A 27,784-nucleotide genomic window follows, 5' to 3' on the forward strand; every position below is an offset into this window, starting at 1 on the left:
ATAGGCCTACAAAAAGAATGCGCACACAAACACACAATTAATCGAGTACTAAGGTCCGTTCGGCTATCTGATTAGCCGTGGCCCATCCCTAGTGTGTGTGTGTGTGTGTGTGTTTCCTGTCTAGTCTCAGCTCCAAGCCCCCACCTCACACATCTGCAGCTGGAAGGTCCTCCTCTCTCGCTCCATGTCCTCCGTCACGTTGTATCCCTCAGTCTTGACCAGGCCCAGCTGCCGACTCTTCTCCCTCCTCTCCTTCTCCAGTTTCCCACTGAGAGAGAGAGAGAGAGAAAGAGTTTGAGAGACATGTATGGATAGCCTTAATGAAAACAAAATAGCATTAGAAAATGCAGCAGGGCAGACAACACAGCTGCTGAGGAGACCAGAGACAGCGCATGAGAAAGTGTGTGCGTGTTTGTGAGAGAATGAAAGAAATATGGGGTGGATTTACATGATACAGTCAGCAGGTATTTATGGTCCTAATCTTTGCCCTTTTACACATCCTATTTCTGTAACACACTCCCTTTTTTTGTGGAGGTGAAGCCCCCTTCACATATTTTTAGCCAACATGCAATTTTAGACCAATGCTGTAATGTCTGAGCTCAAATGTAGATTGGAAAGTGCCATGCCTCAGCAATTGAACATTATTGGATGTGTATAAATACCACTCACACAAGTTTGGACACACCTACTCATTCCAGGGTTTCTTTATTTTTACTATTTTCCACATTGTAGAATAATAGTGAAGACATCAACTATGAAATAACACATGGAATCATGTAGAAACAAAAAAACTTAAATCCAAATATATTTTATATTCTTCAAAGTAGCCATCCTTTGCCTTAGCTTTGCACACTCTTGGTGTGCCTTGTTAAAAGTTACTTTGTGGAATTTTTCTTTCTTAACGCGTTTGAGCCAATCAGTTGTGTTGTGACAAGGTAGGGGTGGTAGACAGAAGATTATTTGGTAAAAGACCATGTCCGAATTATGTCAAGAACAGCTCAAATGAGCAAAGAGAAACAGTCCATCATTACTTTAGGACATGATAGTCAGTCACTATGGAAAATTTAAAGAACTTTAAAAAAAGTTTCTTCAAGTGAAGTCGCAAAAACCGTCAAGTGCTATGATGAAACTGGCTCTCATGAGGACCGCCACAGGAAAGGAAGACCCGGAGTTACCTCTGCTGCAGAGGATAAGTTCATTAGAGTTACCAGGCTCAGAAATTGCAGCCCAAATAAATGCTTCAGAGGTCAAGTAACAGACACATCTCAACATCAACTGTTCAGAGGAGACTGTGTGAATCAGGCCTTCATGGCCAAATTGCTGCAAAGAAACCACTACTAAAAAGGACACCAATAAGACGAAGAGACTTGCTTGGGCCAAGAAACACGAGCAATGGACATTAGACTGGTGAAAATCTGTCCTTTGGTCTGAGTGCAAATTTGAGATTGTTGGTTCCAACCGCCATGTCTTTGTGAGACGCAGAGTAGGTGAACGGATGGTCTCCGCATGTGTGGATCCCACTGTGAAAAATAGAAGTGGTGTCACTGTGTGGGGGCGCTTTGCTGGCGACCCTGATTTATTTAGAATTCAAGGCACACCTAACCAGCATGGCTAGCACAGCATTCCGCAGCGATACACCATCCCATCTGGTTTGCGCTTAGTGGGACTATCATTTGTTTTTCAACAGGACAAGGACCCAAAACACACCTTCAGGCTGTGTTAGGGTTATTTGACCAAGAAGGAGCGTGATGGAGTGCTGCATCAGACGACCTGGCCTCCACAATCATCCAACCTCAAACTCAATTGAGATGGTTTGGGATGAGTTGGACCGCAGAGTGAAGGAAAAGCAGCCAACAAGTGTGCAGCGCCTCCCGGGTGGCGCAGTGGTCTAAGGCACTGCATCGTGCCACCAGAGATTCTGGGTTTGAGCCCAGGCTTTGTCGCAGCCGGCCGCGACCAGGATGCCCATGGGGCTGCGCACAATTGGCCCAGCGTCGTCCGGGTTAGGGAGTGTTTGGCCGGCAGGGATATCCTTGTCTCATCGCGTACTAGCGACTCCTGTGTCGGGCCGGGCGCAGTACACACTGACCAGGTCGGCAGGTGTACGGTGTTTCCTCTGACACATTGGTGCGGCTGGCTTCCAGGTTGGATGTGCATTGTGTCAAGAAGCTGTTGGGTTGTGTTGTGTTTCGGAGGACTCTCCTGAGTCTATGCGGGAGTTGCAGTGATGAGACAAGACTGTAACTACTACCAATTGGATACCACAAAATTAGGGAGAAAAGGGGTTTCAAATTATTATTTTTTAAGTGCTCAGCATATGGGGGACTCCTTCAAGACTGTTGGGAAAGCATTCCTCATGAAGCTTGGTTGAGAGAATGCCAAGATTGTGCAAAGCTGGCATCTAGCAATGGGTGGCTACTGAAGAATCTAAAATATATGTTGATTTGTTTAACACTTTTTGGTTACTACATGATTCCATGTTTTATTTCAGTGTTGATGTCTTCACTATTATTCTACAATAACACAAATAAAGGAAAACCCTTGAATGAGTAGGTGTGTCCAAACCTCTGACTGGTACTGCATATAACCTTCTGAGAGATGGACCATACAAATAATAGGCTAAAATCCTTATAATCACCATCAACTTACACTTTGATGTCATAGTCCTTCCAGCTCTTCTCCAACTGTTTCTTCAGCTCCTAAAGAAGACGAAAAAGATGGTTATGACCAGCTTGCCATCCGCTCCAGACATATCAAATAAACATGGCCTCTAGTCTACTGTATATCATCTAAACTGTGGACATTCACAGGACACTGCACAGGAGGCCCCAGTCACTCCCTTTATAACTCTTCAACAAAGGGGTTTTACAATAATATCTACTGCCGGTGAAGGATTCAATATGTAGGGCCAGGGGTTTTCCTGACCAAGTGACCTGACCAGGTAAATCTCCAGGTCCTATTAGTAATAGTCTAAGCCTATATAAAAACAGTGGCCCAGTTTCTCCCGGTGGAGTCACATGGTCAGGAAAAACTCCCGACCATATTTATGCATGTGTTTTTTATTTTATTTTTTAAATGGTACAGATAAGACTGACATATTGAATGAAGAATTGCTCATCCGATGGGATGCAACAGTTTTAAAAAGCTGTCACTAATTTGTGACACCCAACACAATATGGGTGTTGGTCATAAAATGGCACAAGGCAGTAGTAAGTACACAGAGCGGATGTTTTGCAGGGTTGTGGTTTAGTCTTAGGCCAGGTGCGTCTCTCGCTGACTTTACAGACACAGACTGTGGGGAGGCAGGAGAGTTAGTGCACAGTAGGTTACACAGAAGTCTTACAGTTTGTGCACGACAGTAGAGCTACCGTAATTTCCGGACTATAAACCGCTACTTTATTCCCACACTTTGAACCTCGCGGTTTATACAATGACGCGGCTAATTGATGGATTTTTCCCGCTTTCACAAGATTCATGCCGCCAAAAAACTGAGCACCGTCACATAATGTGACGTAAATCGAGCGCGCTCAAACTTCCCATCATTCTGATTACGGTAGTCATTTTGTCACCCTCATCATGGCAAAGACACGGAGAAATGCATATGATGCAGCTTTCAAGTTGAAGGCGATAAATCTGGCTGTTGGAAAAGGAAATAGAGCTGCTGCATGGGAGCTTGGCCTTAATGAGTCGATGATAAGACGTTGGAAACAGCAGCGTGAGGAACTGACTCAGTGCAAAAAGACAACAAAAGCTTTCAGAGGGAAGAAAAGCAGATGGCCCAAAGTATTTGCAGCCACTCGACATCAGTGTAAATCGTGCATTTAAGGTGGCGCTCCTTGTTCAGTGGGAGGCTTGGATGACAAGTGGGGAGAAATCCTTCACTAAAACGGGCCGCAGGCGAAGAGCATCTTATGGTCAAGTCTGCCAGTGGGTCCTGACAGTGTGGAGCATTGTCAAAAAATCCACTATCATCAACGGGTTTCGAAAGGCTGGACTGCTGCGTGTTGAAGGGGCAGCATGAGCTCAGCGGGGTATTTGCCTCCGGATGAAAGTGACGAGAGCGACAATGAAAACGATCCAACATCAGATGAAGCAATTCTGAGGCTATTCAACTCCGACACCGAAGGAGATGACTTCAGTGGTTTCAGTGCACAGGAGGAAGATGGTGACCAATGACTTTCTTGGTAGGCTACTGTTTTAATTTTTGTTACAAGCCGTGTTTCGTTAAAGCCTATTTATTTTTGTTACACAAGCCGTGTTTCGTTAAAGCCTATTTATTTTTGTTACACAAGCCGTGTTTCGTTTAAAGGCTGTGTAAAGTTAATTTGTTTCAATGTATCGGTAGGCACCTGCGGCTTATAGACATGTGCGGCTTATTTATGTACAAAATACATATTTTTTAATAATTCAGTGGGTGCGGTTTATATTCAGGTGCGCTTAATAGTCCAGCAATTACGGTAAATCGCAGGGTGGCAAAATTCCAGAAACTTTCCTAAAATTCCCAATTGGAAGATTCCTGGAATAAGGAGGGGGTATGCAGGAAATTCGGTAACCCTACCAACCGGGCTTTCTGGAAACCAAAGGCAATATTGGGAAAGAATCTTACAACCCTAGATACTCACCAGTCTGCTGTCTCTGAGCTCACTCTTCAGGATGTTCTCCAGGGGGAAGGAGATGATGTTGTTCAGGTTCTGGACCTGGAAGACAGAAACAAATGAGTCACATAGCTACACAGACACCCATTTTTGATTTACAATGATGAAATAACAAAAACCTGTATTGGTTCCTTTGGGTCATATGTTGTTCCAGTTTTTTTTTTATTGAGTCACATTTTCAAGGGATGTGATGGCTCCGGGTGCACCACAACAACCAAATCAAATGAGACTCAGACGGAATAAGTGTATTGCATACTGTGTTCTGGTTACTTATGCCGAGATCCTTCCCGTCGTGCATCAAATTGGACTACAAAGTAACGGTGCACATGTTAGGACATCCACAACAGATGAATGTCCGAAAACATACACCGTACAGATAAAAGTTGTCGTAAAGTCAGTCAGTCCGGTCCTCCTCCACCTCTGCTCTTTACAGGCCGATACATGCTACACCGCCACCTGAACCCTAACCCAGGAACAAGGACGTGTCTTAAAATGTACACCATACACATGAAAGCTCTGCTCTTTAAGGGGTTGAAACATAATATAAAACACCACCACCCAGGAAGGACATGGCGCCCTGCAATCCCCTCCCTCACTCTTATCATGGTGCAGACTTGGCTTGGGACCAACGCCGGGTCTATTCCTATTCTCACACACAACTTCCTACCCCATCCACTTCTGGCATCATAGTACAGTACCTCTATAGAGTAGAGAGTATTACTTTATTAATTCCAATTTGGGAAATTGTTTTATCCACAGTATGCATCAATGACTTACAAGGGCAGGACACACAACGATGACCAACACGCGATAAAAAAAAAAGTAAAACGATGCATATTAATAAGACAAGGGCAACTGCACCATAGTATCCCTAAAATAGAGCGATTCAAAACGCCGTTTTCTACTCTGCCGGAAAACAAGCAACATTGTTTTAATAGGAAGACCTCAAAACAGTTTAGCAATTTAGAGGAGGTCTGTATCCATTTAAGCTCTTCTTGCAAAACTACATTGAACAAAATAGAAAGGCAACATGTAAAGTGTTGGTCCCATGTTTCATGAGCTGAAATAAGAGATCAATGTTGTGCACAAATATATTTACATCCATGTCAGTGAGCATTTCTCCTTTGCCAAGGTAATCCATCCACCACGTGTGGCATATCAAGAAGCCGATTAAACAGCGTGATCATAAAACAGGTGCACCTTGTGCTGGGGACAAAATGCCACAAACAAAAAATGCCGTTTTGTCACAACACAATGCCACAGATGTCTCAAGTTGAGGGATCGTGCAATTGGCTTGCTTAACTACAGGAATGTCCACCAGAGCTGTTGCCAGAGAATTGAATGTTAATTTCTCTTGAATGTTAATTTCGTCCAACTGGCCTCGCAACCACATGTAACGACCACCCACAAGCCCAGGACCACATCCGGCTTCTTCACCTGCGGGATCGTCTGAGATCAGCCACCCAGACAGCTGATGAAACTGTGGGTTTGAACCATAGAATTGGTCACAAACCATCTCAGGGAAGCTTATCTGCGTGCTTGTTGTCCTCACCAGGGTCTTGACCTGACTGCAGTTCGGCATCGTAACTGACTTCAGTGGGCAAATGCTCAACTTCTATGGCCACTGGCACGCCGAAGTGTGCTCTTCACGGATCAATACCGGTTTCAACTAGCAGACCGTGTTTATGACATTGTGTGGGCAAGCGGTTTGCTGATGTCAATGCATGCCCCATGGTGTCGGGGTTATGGTATGGGCAGGCATACGCTACGGACAATGAACACAATTTGAATACACAGAAATACTGTGACAAGATCCTGAGGCCCATGGGACGTTAATTAAACAGGTGTCCTGACTCTGTGGTCACTAAAGATCCCATGGCATCGTAAGAGTGTTAACCACGATGTCCGGGCTAAATTTCCATCCCCAGCTTACAATTGGCTCATTCATCCCCTGTAACTATTCCCAAGGTTGTTGCTGTAAATGAGAAGGTTCTCAGTCAACATACCTGGTAAAACACGGGACAAATAAAATACAAATATGACCGTAACTCGTTGCGGTTATATTCCTGTTCAGTGTAATACATGCTGATGACACGCAAATGGAGAATCAAAACATCTGACCCATTTTGTAGATCCTACTGATTAACTGACTGCTCAGTGTAGGGTGGCAAAATTCCAGGAACCTTCCCAAAATGCCCAGGTTTTCTAGACATCCCAGTTGGAAGGAGGAAATCTGGAAACCTCCAACCAGACTTTTAGCAAAATATGAGACTTTTGTAAAGGTTCCCAGAATTGTGCTACCCTAGTTCAGTGCAAAAACATCTCCTGTACTGAAGCAGCTCTGTAGGTAAATAAAAAAAGACAACCATTTCCCCCTTCTGAGTTCACACTTGGGTTCACCTTGAGAAATTGATGCAAACTTTTACTTTTTTAAAGTTGTCTTTGTTTTGATTTCCTTCCGAGAATTGAAGAAATGGAAAGAAGGCCCTGTGTTCTGTGTAACAGTGAAACAACCCTCGCCCTCAGACACAGTTTACTGTTAAAGCCCCTAAATCAAGCAGTGGTAGTGTTTTAGATTAGTTTCCTCAGTTTCCTCTAGCACTTCCTCAAGGTCCTGAGGGGGACTTTGACAGCTGGGAGGGGGGAGAAAGGAGGAGTTGCCTTGTCCACTCCCAACACACGAAGGTCTGGGATGAATTAACACGACTATCAGTAGGGGGGAGGTTCATGTTCTCGGAGGGAGAGGTGCTCTCCTGCAGCTGTTGTATCCCACCCAACACAATGCATGCACACACAACTCACTCCTTCAAGCATACTGCTGCGACAAGAACGGGGTCTTTCCTCATCCCTCTCCCTCAACAGGGGCCCTTTGACCCTCCAGCTGTAACCACACTGCAACTCATTCATAAATAACCCCTCGGACCACGCATGAGCGCGGGCACACGATTAATGAGCTCATGGCTTGGTTAAGTCACAGCTTAGTGATGGCGCTAGGACCACTCAGCACTATTCATGTGTAGAGCTGCAGACATGAAGTCCTATATGTTGTGTGATGGAGAAGATTTACATCAGAAATAGATTGAGTTCACATAACCAGACAATGACAGATTAGGATTATTCTACACAAGAGTGTACAAAACACCTGTTCTTTCCATGACAGACTGACCAGGTGAATCCAGGTGAGAGCTAAGATCCCTTATTGATGTCACCTGTTAAATCCACTTCAAAATCAGTGTAGATGAAGGGGAGGAGACAGGTTAAAAGAAGGAGTTTTAAGCCGTGAGACATTGATTGTGTATGAATTGCCATTCAGAGGGTGAATGGGCAAGACAAAATGTTTAAGTGCCTTTGAACAGGGTATGGTAGCGGATGCCAGACGCACCAGTTTGGCTGTGTCAAGAACTACAACGCTGATGGGCTTTTCATGCTCAACAGTTTGTGTGTATCAAGAACAATCCACACACACAAAGGAGTCAACATGGGCCAGCATCCGTGTGGAACGCTTTTGTACACTCAGTACATATTTGTACAGCTGCCTTAGATCATTGATGGCGCTCAACTCCAAACGTTTACGGAATCACTGGCCACTTCATTAAAATGACAAGTGTTCGATTATTCATGTTTACATACTGCTTTACTGATCTCATATCTATATACTGTATTCTACTATACTTTATTTTAGTCAATACCACTCCGACATTGTTCGTCCAAATATTTCCTAATTACATTCTTTTACTTTTAGATGAGTGTATTGTTAGATCCTACTGCACTGTTGGAACTAGGAACACAAGCATTTCGCTACACCCGCAATAACATCTGCTAAATGTGTGTATGTGACCAATAAAAGTGTGATTTGACTCCTTGTAGAGCACCCCATGTCCTGGCGAATTGAGGCTGTTCTGAGGGCAAGAGGGGGTACAACTCAATATTAGGAAGGTGTTCCTAATGTTTTGTACACTCAGTGAATATTTGTACATCTACCTTAGGTCATTGGCGCTCAACTTCAAATGTTTATGATCTGACTGAATACTGCAATGGTGTTAGCAACAGCCTATTGTCACCTCTAGAACGTCACCCAGGGGTGTACTCACTAGGAACCAAAGCGTAGAAACGGTGAGGTACATACCTTAATTTGTCCAATAGAAACTCCTGTTTTCGTTGTAACATGTTTTCCGTTTGGAATAATAGTTTTGCAACAGTGGCCAACTAATGAATACAGCCCAACTTTACCACATCTGTTCTGTCACCACCCACATCCAATAAAATAAAATATCTCTTCTCAAAAGCATTGTTTCCTTTTAACTATACACTCCTCTTCCCCCTCTCAACACCTATCACTCCAAACTCTGCAGCCATTGCCCCTCCCCCAGATACAAAAATGGTTATTCCCGCACCTCTCCCTACCCTACACACCCCACTCATTTCCTACCCCTTCCCAAAGTTACTCTCATCCGTTTCCAAAGTGCCTTACCTCTCCCAGACTCTAAGCCCCATCCCCTAAAAATGTTTCCCCTCCATCACTCAAAACTCTTGACGTCTTGCACCTATTTCTTCTCTCCTCCACCTCCCAAAAGTCTTCCCTCAAACGTACACCCTATCCCTCCCAAAGTCTCCCCCCTACTCTCACCAGGTTCTTGAAGAGTGCGGTGACCTCCCTGGTGAAGACAGCCAGGTTTAGGAACCCAGTGGACACCTCGTTGTTGTCCTGGGTCAGGTGACTGTTCCCCAGGTTCTCCAGCACGTCGATGTACTGCTCCTTGTTCTCTGCGTGACCTAGAAACACAAACACACACTTAATTGTTGTTTCCATCCTATGCTGCCTTTTGAGTCATTCCATGTCATTTTAGCAAGCCATGACACCCACCATCTCAGATTGTTCTGTAATCTTTTCGGTAGTTAGAAACTGACATGATTAGCATTCCTGTAACTGATTTCAGTATTAAATCATATATTTAAAAAAAATATGAATAAATCAGTTACAGGAATGCTAATCGTGTCAGTTTCTAACTACCGAAAAGATTTCAGAACAATCTGAGATGAGATATATATATATATATATATATATACACACACACACACATACACAGTGGGGCAAAAAAGTATTTAGTCAGCCACCAATTGTCACAGACAGTGTCACCAGCAAAGCATCATCACATCTCCTCCTCCATGCATCCATTGCAAATAAATTAATTAAAAATCTTACAATGTGATTTTCTGAATTTTTTTGTCTGTCATAGTTGAAGTGTACCTATGATGAAAATTACAGGCCTCTCGCTCATCTTTTTAAGTGGGAGAACTTGCACAATTGGTGGCTGACTAAATACTTTTTTGCCCCACTGTATATATATATATATATATATATATATATATATATATATATTTCCTTCATCATAGCTAAATTGGTAGTTACAGTCTCGTTCCATCGCTGCAACTCCCGTACGGACTCGGGAGAGGCGAAGGTCAAGAGCCGTACTTCCTCTGAAACACAACCCTGCCAAGCCACACTGCTTCTTGACACAATGCACGCTTAACCCGGAAGCCACCCGCACCAGTGTGTCAGAGGAAACACCGTAAACCTGCCGGCCGTGTCAGCGTGCATGCGCCCAGCCCGCCAAAGTTGCTAGCGTGCGATGGGATAAGGACATCCCGGCCGGCCAAACCCTTCCCGAGTGGCACAGTGGTCTAAGGCACTGCTGCTCAGTGCTAGAGGTGTCACTACAGACCCTGGTTCGATTCCAGGCTGCATCACAACCGGCCGTGATTGGGAGTCCCATAGGACGGTGCACAATTGGCCCAGCGCCAACCGGGTTAGGGTTTAGCCGGTGTGGGCCGTCATTGTAAATAAGAATTTGTTCTTAACTGACTCACCTAGTTAAATAAATGGTTCAATAAATAATACAATCTGGACAACGCTGGGCAATTGTGCGTTGCCTCATGGGTCTCCCGGTCGCGACACAGCCCGGTATCGCACCAGGATCTTTGGTAACATGGGCCAGCTGCGCCACTCGGGAGGCCCTGAAACTTTATTTTGTTGAAATGTAATTAGAGCTGAGAAATTAAGCTAATTGACTGCACCCAAATTGACCCTGTTAATTACCCAGAATCCCAAATTGGACTAAATTTCTTCCTACGATTGAGTAAGACATGAGGATTCCCCCCCGTTCAGAGAAATTAGACATTTTTCTACAAGCCCAAAACTTTGGAGAAATGGGCCAGACAATTCTAATAAAATACAATTATGAACCATTGCAATCCAGTTGTATGTTTCACAATACATGTTTTTTTTTTTTTTAAAAATGGTTAAGGTAGTCTAGTCAGCTATCAAGGCCCGAATTCCAACCAGGCATGCAGGGCACCTCCAGGGTGCCCCCATTGATTGATTAGAAGCTCTCACTCGGATATATTAACATTTCTCTACTAGTCAAACTAAAACTGGAGAAAAATCCCCCCCCATGGCAAAATGAGTAAAATTGCACAACATTTTTCAAGAAAAAGCCACATTTCCTTTGGGTCACACGGCAAAATATGTAGAATTCCAGGAAATGTACATTTCTCTACACCGTCAAAAGGTTTAAGAAACCCTGATCTAACTAATCCATACCCTTTAAGGGAATATAAACCACAGAGGGGCCATTTCCTGGACACTAATTAAAAGCCTTTGCAGACTATGATATTAGCCGTCATATGCCACGATATTACTGCCCAAGACCAAATTTCCACGTCGTAGGCAAAATCTTAGGTCGGAAATGATTGTCAGACGTCTTGGCTCTTTCAATGTGACAGGGTCTAGGTCTGCTGCTACGTATGGTCATAGGCTCTGACAAAGTTCTGTCAGTGTCAGATTTTCTTTGCCTTTATCGTATAGCGTGGCTGGTGTTACAAGCAGACCCGGTAACTGACCAATAGGAACGCGGCTGGCACGGAGTAATGCACACAATTATATGATTATTGTGACTAGCCAGATTAATACTATAGGTTAGACTTAAACATTTACATGCTGTGTAAGAACAATTTCCTTAAATCGTGTTTAGGCTACATACATCAAATCAGGCTGATGGGATTATGATAAATGCACAAAATCGGCAATTAAAATGAAACGTTCTAAGCCAACATGTTATTTTGGGGAAGCCTATTTAATTGTAAGTTCAGGCATATAAAAAAAGATGTGGAAAAAAGTTGAGCTCACTTCACTCACACATAAGCATCTGTGCTGGCACATGCACAGATCGAATAAACCGCTGCACAGACGTAGCCTGTGTCAGTTGACGTAGCCTGTGTCAGTTGACGTAGCCTGTGTCAGTTGACGTAGCCTGTGTCAGTTGACGTAGCCTCTTATGCCAAACGCAGAATCTCACTACAGAACTGAAGTTATTCCTACAATCTGGCCAGGTTGATATCAAGACTAAAAAAAATTGGTAACACCGTGACAATCATAAAAAAGACAATGCGACATACAATCTGCAAAGGCCTCAAGCCTAAGAGAAGGACAAACTGAATGTATTTAAAAATGGAGGACTGGTTTGAATTGTAAGGATGACCATGCAAAAGATTTTCTTCAGGAGCAAAAGACCAGCAAAATAGATAAAAGGGTGAGGTGGCAGTAGCAGCAACAGACCCGGACGACGTTGGGCCAAATGTACGCCGCCTTACGGGACTCCCAATCACGGTCGGATGTGATGGAGCCTGGATTTGAATCAGGTACTGCAGTGACGCCTCTTGCACCGAGATGGCGTCTTGGGTCACTGCGCCACTCGGGAGCCAAGGGTGGCTACTTTGAAGAACCTAAAATATGTTGATTTGTTTAACACTTTTTTACGACATGATACAATATGTGTTATTTCATAGAAAATAGTCTAAATAAATAAAAACCCTTGAATGAGTAGGTGTTCAAACTTTTTACTGGTACTGTATATTATTTAGTATGTGTGAGAAATTTGTTTTGATTTAGAATGGGCCATTATCATGCACCTGTTGGACCAGGGACGGGGGCAGGATACGTAATCTGTATGCCCTTGAATAGCGAATGGAGGACATTTTTCCCAGTTAATTTTCATATCAACCAGGTAGGCTAATAATGGTTGTAAAGTGAAGCAATGTGCTTAATATTTTGGAAAGTTGAAAAATAAATAGCAGGCCTAGCCTATAAAAAGCTGATGAGACCCTTCTTTTTAATAGAGGCCATTTAAAAAAAAATGTAATATTTTATCCACGTCAACGGGACCGCAGTGGAGAAGAGGAAAGCTTCAAGTTCCTCACCTGATGTCACAGGAAGGCCAAAAAGATCAAAAGGACAACAACCACCCAAGCCACTGCCTGTTCACCCACTATCATCCAGAAGGCTAGGTCAGTACAGGTTCATCAAAGCTGGGACGGAGAGACTGAAAAACAGCTTCTATCTCAAGGCCATCTGACCGTTAAATAGCCATCACTAGCACATTAGAGGCTGCTGCATATATACAGACTTGAAATCACCAGCCACTAATTAATGGAACACTAGTCACGTTAATAATGTTTACATATCTTGCATTCCTCATCTCATATGTTTATACCATATTCTATGCCTGACATTGCTCGTCCATACATTTATATATTCGTAATTAAATTCCTGTACTTAGATGTGTGTATTGGGTACATGTTGTGAAATTGTTAGATATTACTGCACTGTCGGAGCTAGAAAGACAAGCATTTTGCCACACCCGCAATAACATCTGCTGAACATGCGTATGTGACCAATAAAATGTTACTAGAGCACTGAGTACCAGGCCATTATCGATTAGCCGTTAGCAAGTTTGGTAGGCTACTAACCATCAACAGCATCAGAGCACAGTTTGAGGAGCCTAGTTACCGTGACTCAATGGTCACGTGGAATATGATTGCGATCAAGACTCATTACTGACGGTGTGGCGGTAAGGTCACCGTAACAGCCCTAGTCAGGACACTAATTCTACACTAAGCAAAAGGACCAAAGTGAGAGAATGGAGTGGAAAAGCTTGGAGTTGGAAAGTCTGATTATTTATAACTGCATCTGTTTAGTCTTCAGCGTCACTTCGTCCAGTGTAGGGTCTAGCCTAACCCAGTGGTGCCAGGGCTCATAAAGAGATGTTATTAGGTCATGACCCAAAGGAAAGTGACCCCATATGCCCTTTCATACTACGGAGCCAAGCACAGCTATACTAGCTGCTGGAACAGTATTGATCAAAGCCAGCATAGTGTAGTTTGACAGCACAATAGTCTGAAATGGGTAATAGAAAACGTGTGCATGGGAGTTTGTGTCCCTGTGTGTGTGTGAGCCAATAACAAACATCTAACAAGCAACAGAATGCTGACTAATGTCCCTGGGGAAGATAATTAATGAGCTTTAAAACTCCAGCAAACCCATCTCTTCCCAACATACACAAACCACTGCATCCTGGCAAGAGCTGAGAGGAATAGGCCATTCTTGGTGGATGGGGTAAAGGGGGGGGTGAGAGAGGAAAAATAGATAGGAGAGAAAAAAAAGGAATGGAAAGAGGATGGAGACCAACCACAAACTCAGCAAAAAAAGAAAACGTCCCTTTTTCAGAACCCTGTCTTTCAAAGAATTCGTAAAAATCCAAATAACTTCACATATCCTCATTGTCAAGGGTTTAAACACCATTTCCCATGCTTGTTCAATGAACCATAAACAATTAATGAACATGCACCTGTGGAACAGTTGTTAACTTCTTTGGGGTATCCCCCCCCCCTTCTTCTCAATTTCCACCTAAAGACATACTCTAATCTAACTGCCTGTAGCTCAGGCACAGAAGCAAGAATATGCATTTTCTTGGCATCATTTGAAAGGAAACACTCTGAATTGAATGTAGGACAATATAACAATAGATCTGGTAGAAGAAAATAAACATACATTTTCTGTTTTGTATTGTTGCTGCATCATATTTCAAAATGACCAAGAACAGCCAAACATACAGATAGGATGCTGTGGATGATTTGAATGAAGAACATAAGATGGAAACAATAGCTGAGCAAGGTTTTAGACAGATAACTTCAAAAATGAGCAAGCTACATGACATTGAGCATGAAGTCACCCAGGTGTCCCACACAAATGTAACCAAATGTACCCATGGCCGAATTGGTACAGTGATACATTTTGAAGGAAAGAACTATATACAAAATACATAATACATGATCAGGCCCTACACCCAAACAAGGGCACTGCGTTCATCCACCTCTCCCCCTGAAAAGATTTAGATGCACTACTGTTCCACTGGAGGTCATAAGGTGAATGCACCAATTTGTAAGTCGCTCTGGATAAGAGCGTCTGCTAAATGACTTAAATGTAATGTAAATGATAAATGCTATTCTAACACACACCAAAAAATATATAACAAACAAAAACAAAAAAACAAGGGGTTAATTTAAAATATATAAACTTGCTGAAAATGCTATTGACTATGTACTGCTATGCGTAACATGGCTCCGTCAAGTAGGATTTGCAATGGCGAATGAACCTCTCTTACGCCAGAGTTCACGACAAAGGCTGGTCTTCGAACGTATAACCATTACATATTGCCGTTTACCTCAGCTCATTGGCTATCTTCCAAACTAGATTTCAAGATGATCCATGGTCATTGGGCCAAAATACAGTCAATCAATGATAGACCGGACCCGTGTCTTCAAAGCGGTTTGTTTCGGTCAATACGTCCCGGGAAAAGAACCATCACGTATGGTTGTGTTAGTAACAACCAGAGGATTGTAATGTTTATCCAGTCATGGTTGTTTTCGTTTGTTTAGTGTGTGTAATTACCAAGAACGCGTTGTCCAAAGGTTTCGTGTTAGGCTATAAAAATAGATGTTATCAAACAAAACGAACATTCACTGTGTAGTTAGGACAGTTGGCATTGCCACCAGAGGAAGATCTTCAATGGTAAGCAATTTATTTTATTGTTATTTCTGACTTTCGTGACACTAATGCTTGGTTGGAAAATGCTAGCAATACTTGTGTGTGCGGGGAGCTGTCCTCAGAAAATCGCATCGTTTGCTTTCGCAGTAAAGCCTTTTTGAAATCTGACACAGCGGCTGGATTAATAAAATGTTCATCTTTTAAATGATGTAAGATATATGTATTTACAAGAATGTTTACTATAACAAATTACATTTACATTACATTTAAGTCATTTAGCAGACGCTCTTATCCAGAGCGACTTACAAATTGGTGCTTTCACCTTATGACATCCAGTGGAACAGCCACTTTACAATAGTGCATCTAGGTCTTTTAAGGGGGGGGAGGGGGAGAAGGATTACTTTATCCTATCCTAGGTATTCCTTAAAGAGGTGGGGTTTCAGGTGTCTCCGGAAGGTGGTGATTGACTCCGCTGTCCTGGCGTCGTGAGGGAGTTTGTTCCACCATTGGGGGGCCAGAGCAGCGAACAGTTTTGACTGGGCTGAGCGGGAACTGTACTTCCTCAGTGGTAGGGAGGCGAGCAGGCCAGAGGTGGATGAACGCAGTGCCCTTGTTTGGGTGTAGGGCCTGATCAGAGCCTGGAGGTACTGAGGTGCCGTTCCCCTCACAGCTCCGTGCAGGCAAGCACCATGGTCTTGTAGCGGATGCGAGCTTCAACTGGAAGCCAGTGGAGGGAGCGGAGGAGCGGGGTGACGTGAGAGAACTTGGGAAGGTTGAACACCAGACGGGCTGCGGCGTTCTGGATGAGTTGTAGGGGTTTAATGGCACAGGCAGGGAGCCCAGCCAACAGCGAGTTGCAGTAATCCAGACGGGAGATGACAAGTGCCTGGATTAGGACCTGCGCCGCTTCCTGTGTGAGGCAGGGTCGTACTCTGCGGATGTTGTAGAGCATGAACCTACAGGAACGGGCCACCGCCTTGATGTTATTTGAGAACGACAGGGTGTTGTCCAGGATCACGCCAAGGTTCTTAGCGCTCTGGGACGAGGACACAATGGAGTTGTCAACCGTGATGGCGAGATCATGGAACGGGCAGTCCTTCCCGGGAGGAAGAGCAGCTCCGTCTTGCCGAGGTTCAGCTTGAGGTGATGATCCGTCATCCACACTGATATGTCTGCCAGACATGCAGAGATGCGATTCGCCACCTGGTCGTCAGAAGGGGAAAGGAGAAGATTAATTGTGTGTCGTCTGCATAGCAATGATAGGAGAGACCATGTGAGGTTATGACAGAGCCAAGTGACTTGGTGTATAGCGAGAATAGGAGAGGGCCTAGAACAGAGCCCTGGGGGACACCAGTGGTGAGAGCACGTGGTGAGGAGACGGATTCTCGCCACGCCACCTGGTAGGAGCGACCTGTCAGGTAGGACGCAATCAAGCGTGGGCCGCGCCGGAGATGCCCAACTCGGAGAGGGTGGAGAGGAGGATCTGATGGTTCACAGTATCGAAGGCAGCCGATAGGTCTAGAAGGATGAGAGCAGAGGAGAGAGAGTTAGCTTTAGCAGTGCGGAGCGCCTCCGTGATACAGAGAAGAGCAGTCTCAGTTGAATGACTAGTCTTGAAACCTGACTGATTTGGATCAAGAAGGTCATTCTGAGAGAGATAGCGGGAGAGCTGGCCAAGGACGGCACGTTCAAGAGTTTTGGAGAGAAAAGAAAGAAGGGATACTGGTCTGTAGTTGTTGACATCGGAGGGATCGAGTGTAGGTTTTTTCAGAAGGGTGCAACTCTCGCTCTCTTGAAGACGGGAGGGACGTAGCCAGCGGTCAGGGATGAGTTGATGAGCGAGGTGAGGTAAGGGAGAAGGTCACCGGAGATGGTCTGGAGAAGAGAGGAGGGGATAGGGTCAAGCGGGCAGGTTGTTGGGCGGCCGGCCGTCACAAGACGCGAGATGTCATCTGGAGAGAGAGGGAGAAAGAGGTCAGAGCACAGGGTAGGGCAGTGTGAGCAGAACCAGCGGTGTCGTTTGACTTAGCAACGAGGATCGGATGTCGTCGACCTTCTTTTCAAAATGGTTGACGAAGTCATCTGCAGAGAGGGAGGAGGGGGGGAGGATTCAAGAGGGAGGAGAAGGTGGCAAAGAGCTTCCTAGGGTTAGAGGCAGATGCTTGGAATTTAGAGTGGTAGAAAGTGGCTTTAGCAGCAGAGACAGAGGAGGAAAATGTAGAGAGGAGGGAGTGAAAGGATGCCAGGTCCGCAGGGAGGCGAGTTTTCCTCCATTTCCGCTCGGCTGCCCGGAGCCTGTTCTGTGAGCTCGCAATGAGTCGTCGAGCCACGGAGCGGGAGGGGAGGACCGAGCCGGCCTGGAGGATAGGGGACATAGAGAGTCAAAGGATGCAGAAAGGGAGGAGAGGAGGGTTGAGGAGGCAGAATCAGGAGATAGGTTGGAGAAGGTTTGAGCAGAGGGAAGAGATGATAGGATGGAAGAGGAGAGAGTAGCGGGGGAGAGAGAGCGAAGGTTGGGACGGCGCGATACCATCCGAGTAGGGGCAGTGTGGGAAGTGTTGGATGAGAGCGAGAGGGAAAAGGATACAAGGTAGTGGTCGGAGACTTGGAGGGGAGTTGCAATGAGGTTAGTGGAGGAACAGCATCTAGTAAAGATGAGGTCGAGCGTATTGCCTGCCTTGTGAGTAGGGGGGGAAGGTGAGAGGGTGAGGTCAAAGAGGAGAGGAGTGGAAAGAAGGAGGCAGAGAGGAATGAGTCAAAGGTAGACGTGGGGAGGTTAAAGTCGCCCAGAACTGTGAGAGGTGAGCCGTCCTCAGGAAAGGAGCTTATCAAGGCATCAAGCTCATTGATGAACTCTCCGAGGGAACCTGGAGGGCGATAAATGATAAGGATGTTAAGCTTGAAAGGGCTGGTAACTGTGACAGCATGGAATTCAAAGGAGGCGATAGACAGATGGGTAAGGGGAGAAAGAGAGAATGACCACTTGGGAGAGATGAGGATCCCGGTGCCACCACCCCGCTGACCAGAAGCTCTCGGGGTGTGCGAGAGCACGTGGGCGGACGAAGAGAGAGCAGTAGGAGTAGCGGTGTTGTCTGTGGTGATCCATGTTTCCGTCAGAGCCAAGAAGTCGAGGGACTGGAGGAGGCATAGGCTGAGATGAACTCTGCCTTGTTGGCCGCAGATCGGCAGTTCCAGAGGCTACCGGAGACCTGGAACTCCACGTGGGTCGTGCGCGCTGGGACCACCAGATTAGGGTGGCTGCGGCCATGCGGTGTGGAGCGTTTGTATGGTCTGTGCAGAGAGGAGAGAACAGGGATAGACAGACACATAGTTGACAGGCTAGAGAAGAGGCTACGCTAATGCAGAGGAGATTGGAATGACAAGTGGACTACACGTCTCGAATGTTCAGAAAGTTAAGCTTACGTAGCAAGAATCTAATTGACTAAAATGATTAAAATGATAGAGTACTGCTGGGGTAGGCTAGCTGCGTTATTGACACTACCCAAATCAAGTCGTACCGTTGAGTGTGAAGTTTCTACAATGCTGCTTATCGGGAGCTAGCTGGCTAGCTAGCAGTGTTGGTTACGTTACGTTGCGTTAGGAGAACGACAATAGCTGGCTAGCTAACCTAGAAAATCGCTCTAGACTACACAATTATCTTTGAAACAAAGACGGCTATGTAGCTAGCTATGTAGCTAGCTACGATCAAACAAATCACACCGTTGGGACTGTAATGAAATTAAATGAAAAAGTGATACTACCTGTGGAGCGACACGGAATGCGACCGGAATGCGAAAGTTCTATTCAGTAGACGTTGGCTGGCTATTGGCTAGCTAGGAGTGTCTCCTACGTTAAGGACGACAAAATAGCTGGCTAGCTAACCTCGGTGAATTAAGATAATCACTCTAAGACTACACACTCTAAACTACACAATTATCTTGGATACGAAGTACACCAACAAATGGTGTATTTAGAATGTTAGCGCTCTGCAGTTTCACCGGATGTTTGTGCTGGTGGGACGTTGGCGTCTCACCTACGCTAGAGGTTAAGGCACTAACAGTCACAGTTGTAGAAAACTTAGGATACGAAGAGAGGCCTTCGACTGACTGGAAAAAAAAACACCAAAAGAAAGATGCCCAGGGTCCCTGCTCATCTGCGTGAACGTGCCTTAGGCATGCTGCAAGGAGGCATGAGGACTGCAGATGTGGCCAGGGCAATAAATTGCAATGTCCGTACTGTGAGGCGCCTAAGACAGCGCTACAGGGAGACAGGATGGACAGGTGATCGTCCTCGTAGTGGCAGACCACGTATAACAACACCTGCACAGGATTGGCACATCCGAACATCACACCTGCGGGATGGCAACAACAGCTGCCCGAGTTACACCAGGAACGCAGAATCCCTCCATCAGTGCTCAGACTGTCCGCAATAATCGGAGAGAGGCTGGACTGAGGGCTTGTAGGCCTGTTGTAAGGCAGGTCCTCACCAGACATCACCAGCAACAACGTCACCTACGGGCACAAACCCACCGTCGCTGGACCAGACAGAACTGGCAAGAAGTGCTCTTCGCTGACGAGTCACAGTTTTGTCTCACCAGGGGTGATGGTCGGATTCACCTTTATCGTTGAAGGAATGAGCGTTACACCGAGGCCTGTACTCTGGAGCGGGATCAATTTGGAGGTGGAGGGTCCGTTATGGTCTGGGGGGCGGTGTGTCACAGCATCATCAGACTGAGCTTGTTGTCATTGCAGGCAATCTCAACGCTGTGCCTTACAGGGAAGACATCCTCCTCCCTCATGTGGTACCCTTCCTGCAGGCTCATCCTGACATGACCCTCCAGCATGACCACCAGACATCCTGTCTTGCAGGAAATCACGCACAGAACGAGCAGTAATGTCAGTGTTCTGCCATGGCCAGCGAAGAGCCCGGATCTCATTCCTATTGAGCACGTCTGGGACCTGTTGGATCGGAGGGTGAGGGCTAGGGTCATTCCCCCCCAGAAATGTCTGGGAACTTGCAGGTGCTTGGTGGAAGAATGGGGTAACATCTCACAACAAGAACTGGCAAATCTGGTGCAGTCCCTGAGGAGGAGATGCACAGCATTACTTAATGCAGCTGGTGGCCACACCAAATAATGACTGTTACATTTGATTTTGATTCCCCCCCTTTGTTCAGGGACACATTATTAAATTTGTTAGTCACATGTCTGTGGAACTTGTTCAGTTTGTGTCTCAGTTGATGAATCTTGTTATGTTCATACAAATATTTACAAATGTTAAGTTTGCGGAAAATAAACACAGTTGACAGCGAGAGGACGTTTCTTTTTTTGCTGAGTTAATCAACACATCACACGTGAACATCAAGGCTGATTGAGCGGTTCTGAATCAGCCAGCCACTAACAACGAAAAGGAAGAGGGGGACCTCCCTTAGCCTTAGTGGTATGGAACAGCCCCATAAGTATCCAGTTAATGAAGTCCTCCAGCGATGTTTGAACTTTTACTGTTGAAAAGAGATATCCCAAGTATAAATATAGTAAAGTACACACACTGAAGCAGTGGCATTCCAAGTCGGAAACTCTGGCATCTTTCTAGAGCTCCGACATTCAGACCTGAAGATCAAGTCCAAATCAAATCAAATTTTATTTGTCACATACACATGGTTAGCAGATGTTAATGCGAGTGTAGCGAAATGCTTGTGCTTCTAGTTCCGACAATGCAGTAATAACCAACAAGTAATCTAACTAACAATTCCAAAACTACTGTCTTATACACAGTGTAAGGGGATAAAGAATATGTACATAAGGATATATGAATGAGTGATGGTACAGAGCAGCATAGGCAAGATACAGTAGATGGTATCGAGTACAGTATATACATATGAGATGAGTATGTAAACAAAGTGGCATAGTTAAAGTGGCTAGTGTTACATGTATTACATAAGGATGCAGTCGATGATATAGAGTACAGTATATACATATACATATGAGATGAATAATGTAGGGTAAGTAACATTATATTAGGTAGCATTGTTTAAAGTGGCTAGTGATATATTTACATCATTTCCCATCAATTCCCATTATTAAAGTGGCTGGAGTTGAGTCAGTGTCAGTGTGTTGGCAGCAGCCACTCAATGTTAGTGGTGGCTGTTTAACAGTCTGATGGCCTTGAGATAGAAGCTGTTTTTCAGTCTCTCGGTCCCAGCTTTGATGCACCTGTACTGACCTCGCCTTCTGGATGATAGCGGGGTGAACAGGCAGTGGCTCGGGTGGTTGATGTCCTTGATGATCTTTATGGCCTTCCTGTAACATCGGGTGGTGTAGGTGTCCTGGAGGGCAGGTAGTTTGCCCCCGGTGATGCGTTGTGCAGACCTCACTACCCTCTGGAGAGCCTTACGGTTGAGGGCGGAGCAGGTGCCGTACCAGGCGGTGATACAGCCCGCCAGGATGCTCTCGATTGTGCATCTGTAGAAGTTTGTGAGTGCTTTTGGTGACAAGCCGAATTTCTTCAGCCTCCTGAGGTTGAAGAGGCGCTGCTGCGCCTTCTTCACGATGCTGTCTGTGTGAGTGGACCAATTCAGTTTGTCTGTGATGTGTATGCCGAGGAACTTAAAAACTTGCTACCCTCTCCACTACTGTTCCATCGATGTGGATAGGGGGGTGTTCCCTCTGCTGTTTCCTGAAGTCCACAATCATCTTCTTAGTTTTGTTGACGTTGAGTGTGAGGTTATTTTCCTGACACCACACTCCGAGGGTCCTCACCTCCTCCCTGTAGGCCGTCTCGTCGTTGTTGGTAATCAAGCCTACCACTGTTGTGTCGTCCGCAAACATGATGATTGAGTTGGAGGCGTGCGTGGCCACGCAGTCGTGGGTGAACAGGGAGTACAGGAGAGGGCTCAGAACGCACCCTTGTGGGGCCCCAGTGTTGAGGATCAGCGGGGTGGAGATGTTGTTGCCTACCCTCACCACCTGGGGGCGGCCCGTCAGGAAGTCCAGTACCCAGTTGCACAGGGCGGGGTCGAGACCCAGGGTCTCGAGCTTGATGACGAGCTTGGAGGGCACTATGGTGTTAAATGCTGAGCTGTAGTCGATGAACAGAATTCTCACATAGGTATTCCTCTTGTCCAGATGGGTTAGGGCAGTGTGCAGTGTGGTTGAGATTGCATCGTCTGTGGACCTATTTGGGCGGTAAGCAAATTGGAGTGGGTCTAGGGTGTCAGGTAGGGTGGAGGTGATATGGTCCTTGACTAGTCTCTCAAAGCACTTCATGATGACGGAAGTCATGACTTGACCAGGCGCGCGAGGTTGAGCACAATTTCACACATTCAAAGAGTAAGGCCTTCACGGAGTTGGTCTGATTGGAAGTTGTGATGTCGTCAGCCTCCACCTTTGCTTGAGGAACAATAGAGGAGCCAGAGAAAAAGAGGAAAGTCCCCCCATGTCATGACATACCTAGACCACCTATTGAGATGTGTCTTTGATTAAGTAAATTAGGTGAAAATGAGACTGGAGTGCCACATTAAGAGGGGGAGAGAAAGTGGGTGTTGAGATGGGGTGGGGGAGAATAGTGGAGTTGGGGTCTCAACTGCTGAACTGACAAACATCTCCCAACTTTGGCTCACTGACTCACATCTGACAGTTAAACCCCCAAAATGGAAACCAGAATATTTCAGAGTTTGGAAAAGTTGAAAAACAAGTAACTTTTTAGATTGGCATCCAAGACTCATTTTGAAATCGAAACTCCATCCAAGTTTACTGATTCTGCTGTTCAACTTCATGTTAGCATTGCGAAACTGGTGAGTAATTGTTTGGTCACATCAAAGTATGAGGCAAAGTTTCTTCAAAAAAGGTGCCAGAATCAGACATAGAAGCTTCTACAGTATTCTTCATAGCTGGACTTAGACAATATCAGCATGCCAAACTGGTGGGTGACTTGATCATTCTAACCATCCTGCCAACAAAGCAACTATATTATAAGCCAAAGTGTGTGGTAGGTGGACAGTGGGGCACACACACTCGTGTGCACACAAACACACACATGGGGGCGCCCTACTTGACCTCTGGAGTCTGGTGTCTGAACTAAACAGTGTCAGTCAAACAGCTAACATTGAGCCCATTGTCAAACACACACTGTCATTAGACCACAGGAGGCTGCTGATAATAATGGCTGGAATGGCATCAAACACTTGGAAACCAAGCGTTGGACGTAATCGTTACCATTCCATAAATTCCGCTCCAGTTATAAGCACAAGCCCGTTCGCCCCAATTAAGGTGCCACCAACCTTCTGTGTCTCAGACAGACAGGAGTGGCTCAGCTAACACATCCCATACAATGTCAGCCTCGGGTTTCATCAACAAACATGTGAACCATAATGAGACCTCATCCCACACCCAAGTCTCTTATTAAAGCCTGCAGTTATGTTTTAATATGCATTGGGTGTTTAGTGTGTGTGTGGTGAGGAGCCACTTACTGATTCCAGAGCTGTGAATAGCCTTGACCATCTTCTTCATCCTCTGTAAGGTGTTCTGGTCCATCTCCATTGACTGCAACACAGAGAGAGAAGAAGAGAGTTAAAGAAACACATTAAGAACACCTGCTCTTTCCATGACAGACTGACCAGGTGAAAGATATGATCCCTTAATGCCACTTGCTAAATCCACTTCAATCAGCATAGATGACAGGTTAAAGAAGGATTTTTAAATCCTCTAGACAATCGAGACATGGATTGTGTATGTATTGCCATTCAGAGGGTGAATGGGCAAGACTAAATATTTAAGTGCATTTGAACGGGATATGGTAGTAGGTGCCAGGTGCACCGGTTTGTATCAAGAACTGCAACGCTCCTGGGTTTTTCCACACTCAACAGTTTCCTGTGTGTATCAAGAATAGTCCACAATAGAGGACGACCGATTATGATTTTTCAACGTCGATACCGATTATTGGAGGATCAAAAAAAAAAAGCCGATACCGATTAATCGGGCGATTTTTATTTATTTATTTGTGATAATGACAATTACAACAATACTGAATGAACACTTTTTAACTTAATATAATACATCAATAAAAATCCATTTAGCCTCAAATAAATAATGAAACATGTTAAATTTGGTTTAAATAATGCAAAAACAAAGTGTTGGAGAAGTAAAAGTACAATATGTGCCATGTAAAAAAGCTAATGTTTGAGTTCCTTGCTCAGAACATGAGAACATATGAAAGTTGGTGGTTCCTTTTAACATGAGACTTCAATATTCCAAGGTAAGAGGTTTTAGGTTGTAGTTAATATAGTATTTATAGGACTATTTCTCTCTATACCATTTGTAATTAATATACCTTTGACTATTGGCTGTTCATATAGGCACTATAGTATTGCCAGTGTAACAATATTTCTTCCATCCCTCTCCTCTCTCCTACCTGGGCTCGAACCAGGAACACATCGACAACAGCCACACTCGAAGCAGTGTTACCCATGCAGAGCAAGGGGAACAACTACTCCAAGTCTGAGAGTGAGTGACGTTTGAAACGCTATTAGCCAGCACCCCGCTAATTAGCTAGCCATTTCACATCGGTTACACCAGCCATTAGGCTAATAGGCTTGAAGTCATAAACAGCCCTGTGCTGCGAAGCGCTGCTGGCAAAACGCACGAAAGTGCTGTTTCAATGAATGCTTACGAGCCTGCTGCTGCCTACCATCGCTCAGTCAGACTGCTCTATCAAATCATAGACTTAATTATAACACACAGAAATATGAGCCTTTGGTCATTAATATGGTCGAATCCGGAAACTATCATTTCGTAAAAACAAAATGTTTATTATTTCAGTGAAATACGGAACCGTTCGGTATTTTATCTAACAGGTGGCACCCCTATGTCTAAATATTCTTGTTACATTGCACAACCTTCAATGTTATGTCATAATTACGTAAAATTGGACGTAATCGTTACCATTCCATAAATTCCGCTCCAGTTATAAGCACAAGCCCGTTCGCCCCAATTAAGGTGCCACCAACCTCCTGTGTCTCAGACAGACAGGAGTGGCTCAGCTAACACATCCCATACAATGTCAGCCTCGGGTTTCATCAACAAACATGTGAACCATAATGAGACCTCATCCCACACCCAAGTCTCTTATTAAAGCCTGCAGTTATGTTTTAATATGCATTGGGTGTTTGTAATACAGTGTGTGTGTGGCGAGGAGCCACTTACTGATTCCAGAGCTCATTGAAAAAAAGAATGTGTTCTTAACTGACTTGCCTAGTTAAATAAGGTATAAATAAATAAACTTGAAATCGGCCCTAATTAAATCGGCCATTCCGATTAATCGGTCGACCTCTAGTCCAAAAAACTCAAAGGACATCCAGCCAACTTGACACAACTGTGGGAAGCATTGGAGTTAACATGGGCCAGCATCCCTGTGGAACACTTTCCATACCCAGATGAATGGAGGCTGCGCTGAGGGCAAAAGGGGGTGCAAAGTCAATGTTTTGCACAGTGTATAGTGTCATATTGACTCCCGTCCATTAGTAGCAGAAGGTTTTAGGAAGACAAAGGCAGATCCTTCCCTATGGGGTAAATCCTAACTTGAGATCTGCCTACGCATGCAAATCTGGCTATGACATAGTTACATGCGCAGACAGATGCATTGATGTCAATTGGAGATTGGAGCAAAAATGTCAACATTACGCCACAGACTTCAAGTTAGAATTTCACCTAAGTATTTCACCTAGTAGAACTAGTAGAACTGACAAAGGGCAACAGTGAAAGAAATGTAACCTGTCAGACCGTCTATAGGAAAACCGCAATTCTTTGACTGTCTAGCAGCGGTCATGGTGACCCAGAAGTTCCCAGGCCGTGACTAACTTTGCATTAACAGGTGAATCAGTGGTTAATCCGTCTAGCACCACCACGCTTGTCATCATTGGGCTGATGATGTCTCTCAGGCACCAACCACACCTGTCGTTTTTCAGGTTCACCACCCTGACATGCGTCAACATGTAGCTTCACTCTACTCTGTTTGCTTAAGAACAGGGGGTATTCAAATCTTACCCTACGAGGTCTGGAGTACTGCTGATGACCTGTTCTACCTGATCGTTGATTACACCCACCTGGTGGCCCAGGTCTAAATCAGTCCCTGAGGGGGAAGAGTGTGGGGGGGGCAGTTGAACTGGCTTTGAGTTACAGATGTGAATTTTGAAGAACCTAGCTAGCTACATGACACTCCTTTGGCACCAAAATAGTTGATATATTACAGTTAACTGGACCAGTCGTGGTTAGTGTTTATATAGCCTAACAACAGCCCTTCTCTTGTCTTATTTGTCTAATGAAAAAAGTGCATGGGACTGTAAACATGTATGGAAATGCATGGAGAGGCTTAGAAAATGGAGTGACTCCTCCCGTACTTTCCAACGTTTCACAGTCAACCTCCGAGCAAGTGGGCGGGGCCAAGCTGGAGTCAGGGCAAGACTGTGGTCAAAGTGAAAAAGTAATGTCAACCTATTACACGTCGATGTCAAATCTGTTGACTTAAATGGAAAAGGGTTAAGGTGATGGCTCCATTCCAATATGAGGTCATGTCACCATCTAACAAAAGGAATAACCTTATTGAAACCTCTCCTTGTACACAGTGTCCATGTACAGGTCAGACCACCGCGGTGCAGTTCCAGCACACCCTGTTTAGGCTCAATCAAAGGCTTGTTCCGCTGCCTAACCCCCAGTGCAGTGTTTCCCGACCCTGGTCCTAGAGTACCCCCCCCCCAGTACACATTTGAATTGTAGCCCTGGACAAAAGCACACCTGATTCAACTTTGTCAATTAATCTTCAAGCCCTCAATGAGTTGAATGAGGTGTGTTTGTCCAGTGCTACAACGTGTACTGTTGGGGTTACTCGAGGACCAGGGTTGGGAAACACTGCCCTAGTGTGCTTATAGCATAAAACCTGAGATCCTGAGGATCAGACCCTGTCATTCACCCCTGCTGTGGCCTGTCTGCAGCATTGAATACACACACACTCACAACATTTCCCTATACTCTTGAGAAGAGCAAAACGGTTACACCCATAAATAAAACTGTTACCATTGACACGGACTGGGTGTATGCTCAGCAAACAATGCCATCTTTCCTCTATTCTATTGTATGTTTCGCAAACCTTGGACACGTCACGATCATTATAGCAGTTCCCGGCTTTGGTGTGTGTGTGTGCACTAAGTGCCTTTATGGGTGTGTGACTGTGTGCATCTGTACTCCATGTCTGTATGT

At 45.0% G+C, this 27,784-nt stretch overlaps 1 protein-coding gene across 2 annotated transcripts in view; it reads right to left on the reverse strand.

Annotated features, from left to right (window-relative positions):
• The window catches only part of LOC115138284 (arf-GAP with SH3 domain, ANK repeat and PH domain-containing protein 1-like), a 52,081-nt gene that overhangs the window by 23,172 nt on the left and 1,125 nt on the right, over positions 1-27,784 (reverse strand). For both annotated transcript variants that reach the window (XM_029674980.2, XM_029674979.2), the window contains exons 2-6: positions 24,004-24,076; positions 9,283-9,428; positions 4,623-4,697; positions 2,650-2,699; positions 145-268 (exon numbers count right to left, since the gene is read on the reverse strand). In XM_029674980.2, the coding sequence (XP_029530840.2) occupies positions 145-268; positions 2,650-2,699; positions 4,623-4,697; positions 9,283-9,428; positions 24,004-24,076 (468 nt within the window). The remainder of the gene's footprint in view (positions 1-144; positions 269-2,649; positions 2,700-4,622; positions 4,698-9,282; positions 9,429-24,003; positions 24,077-27,784) is intronic.

Source organism: Oncorhynchus nerka, linkage group LG12 (genome assembly GCF_034236695.1).
Source record: "Oncorhynchus nerka isolate Pitt River linkage group LG12, Oner_Uvic_2.0, whole genome shotgun sequence".
In the NCBI taxonomy this organism is placed as follows: Eukaryota; Metazoa; Chordata; class Actinopteri; order Salmoniformes; family Salmonidae; genus Oncorhynchus; species Oncorhynchus nerka.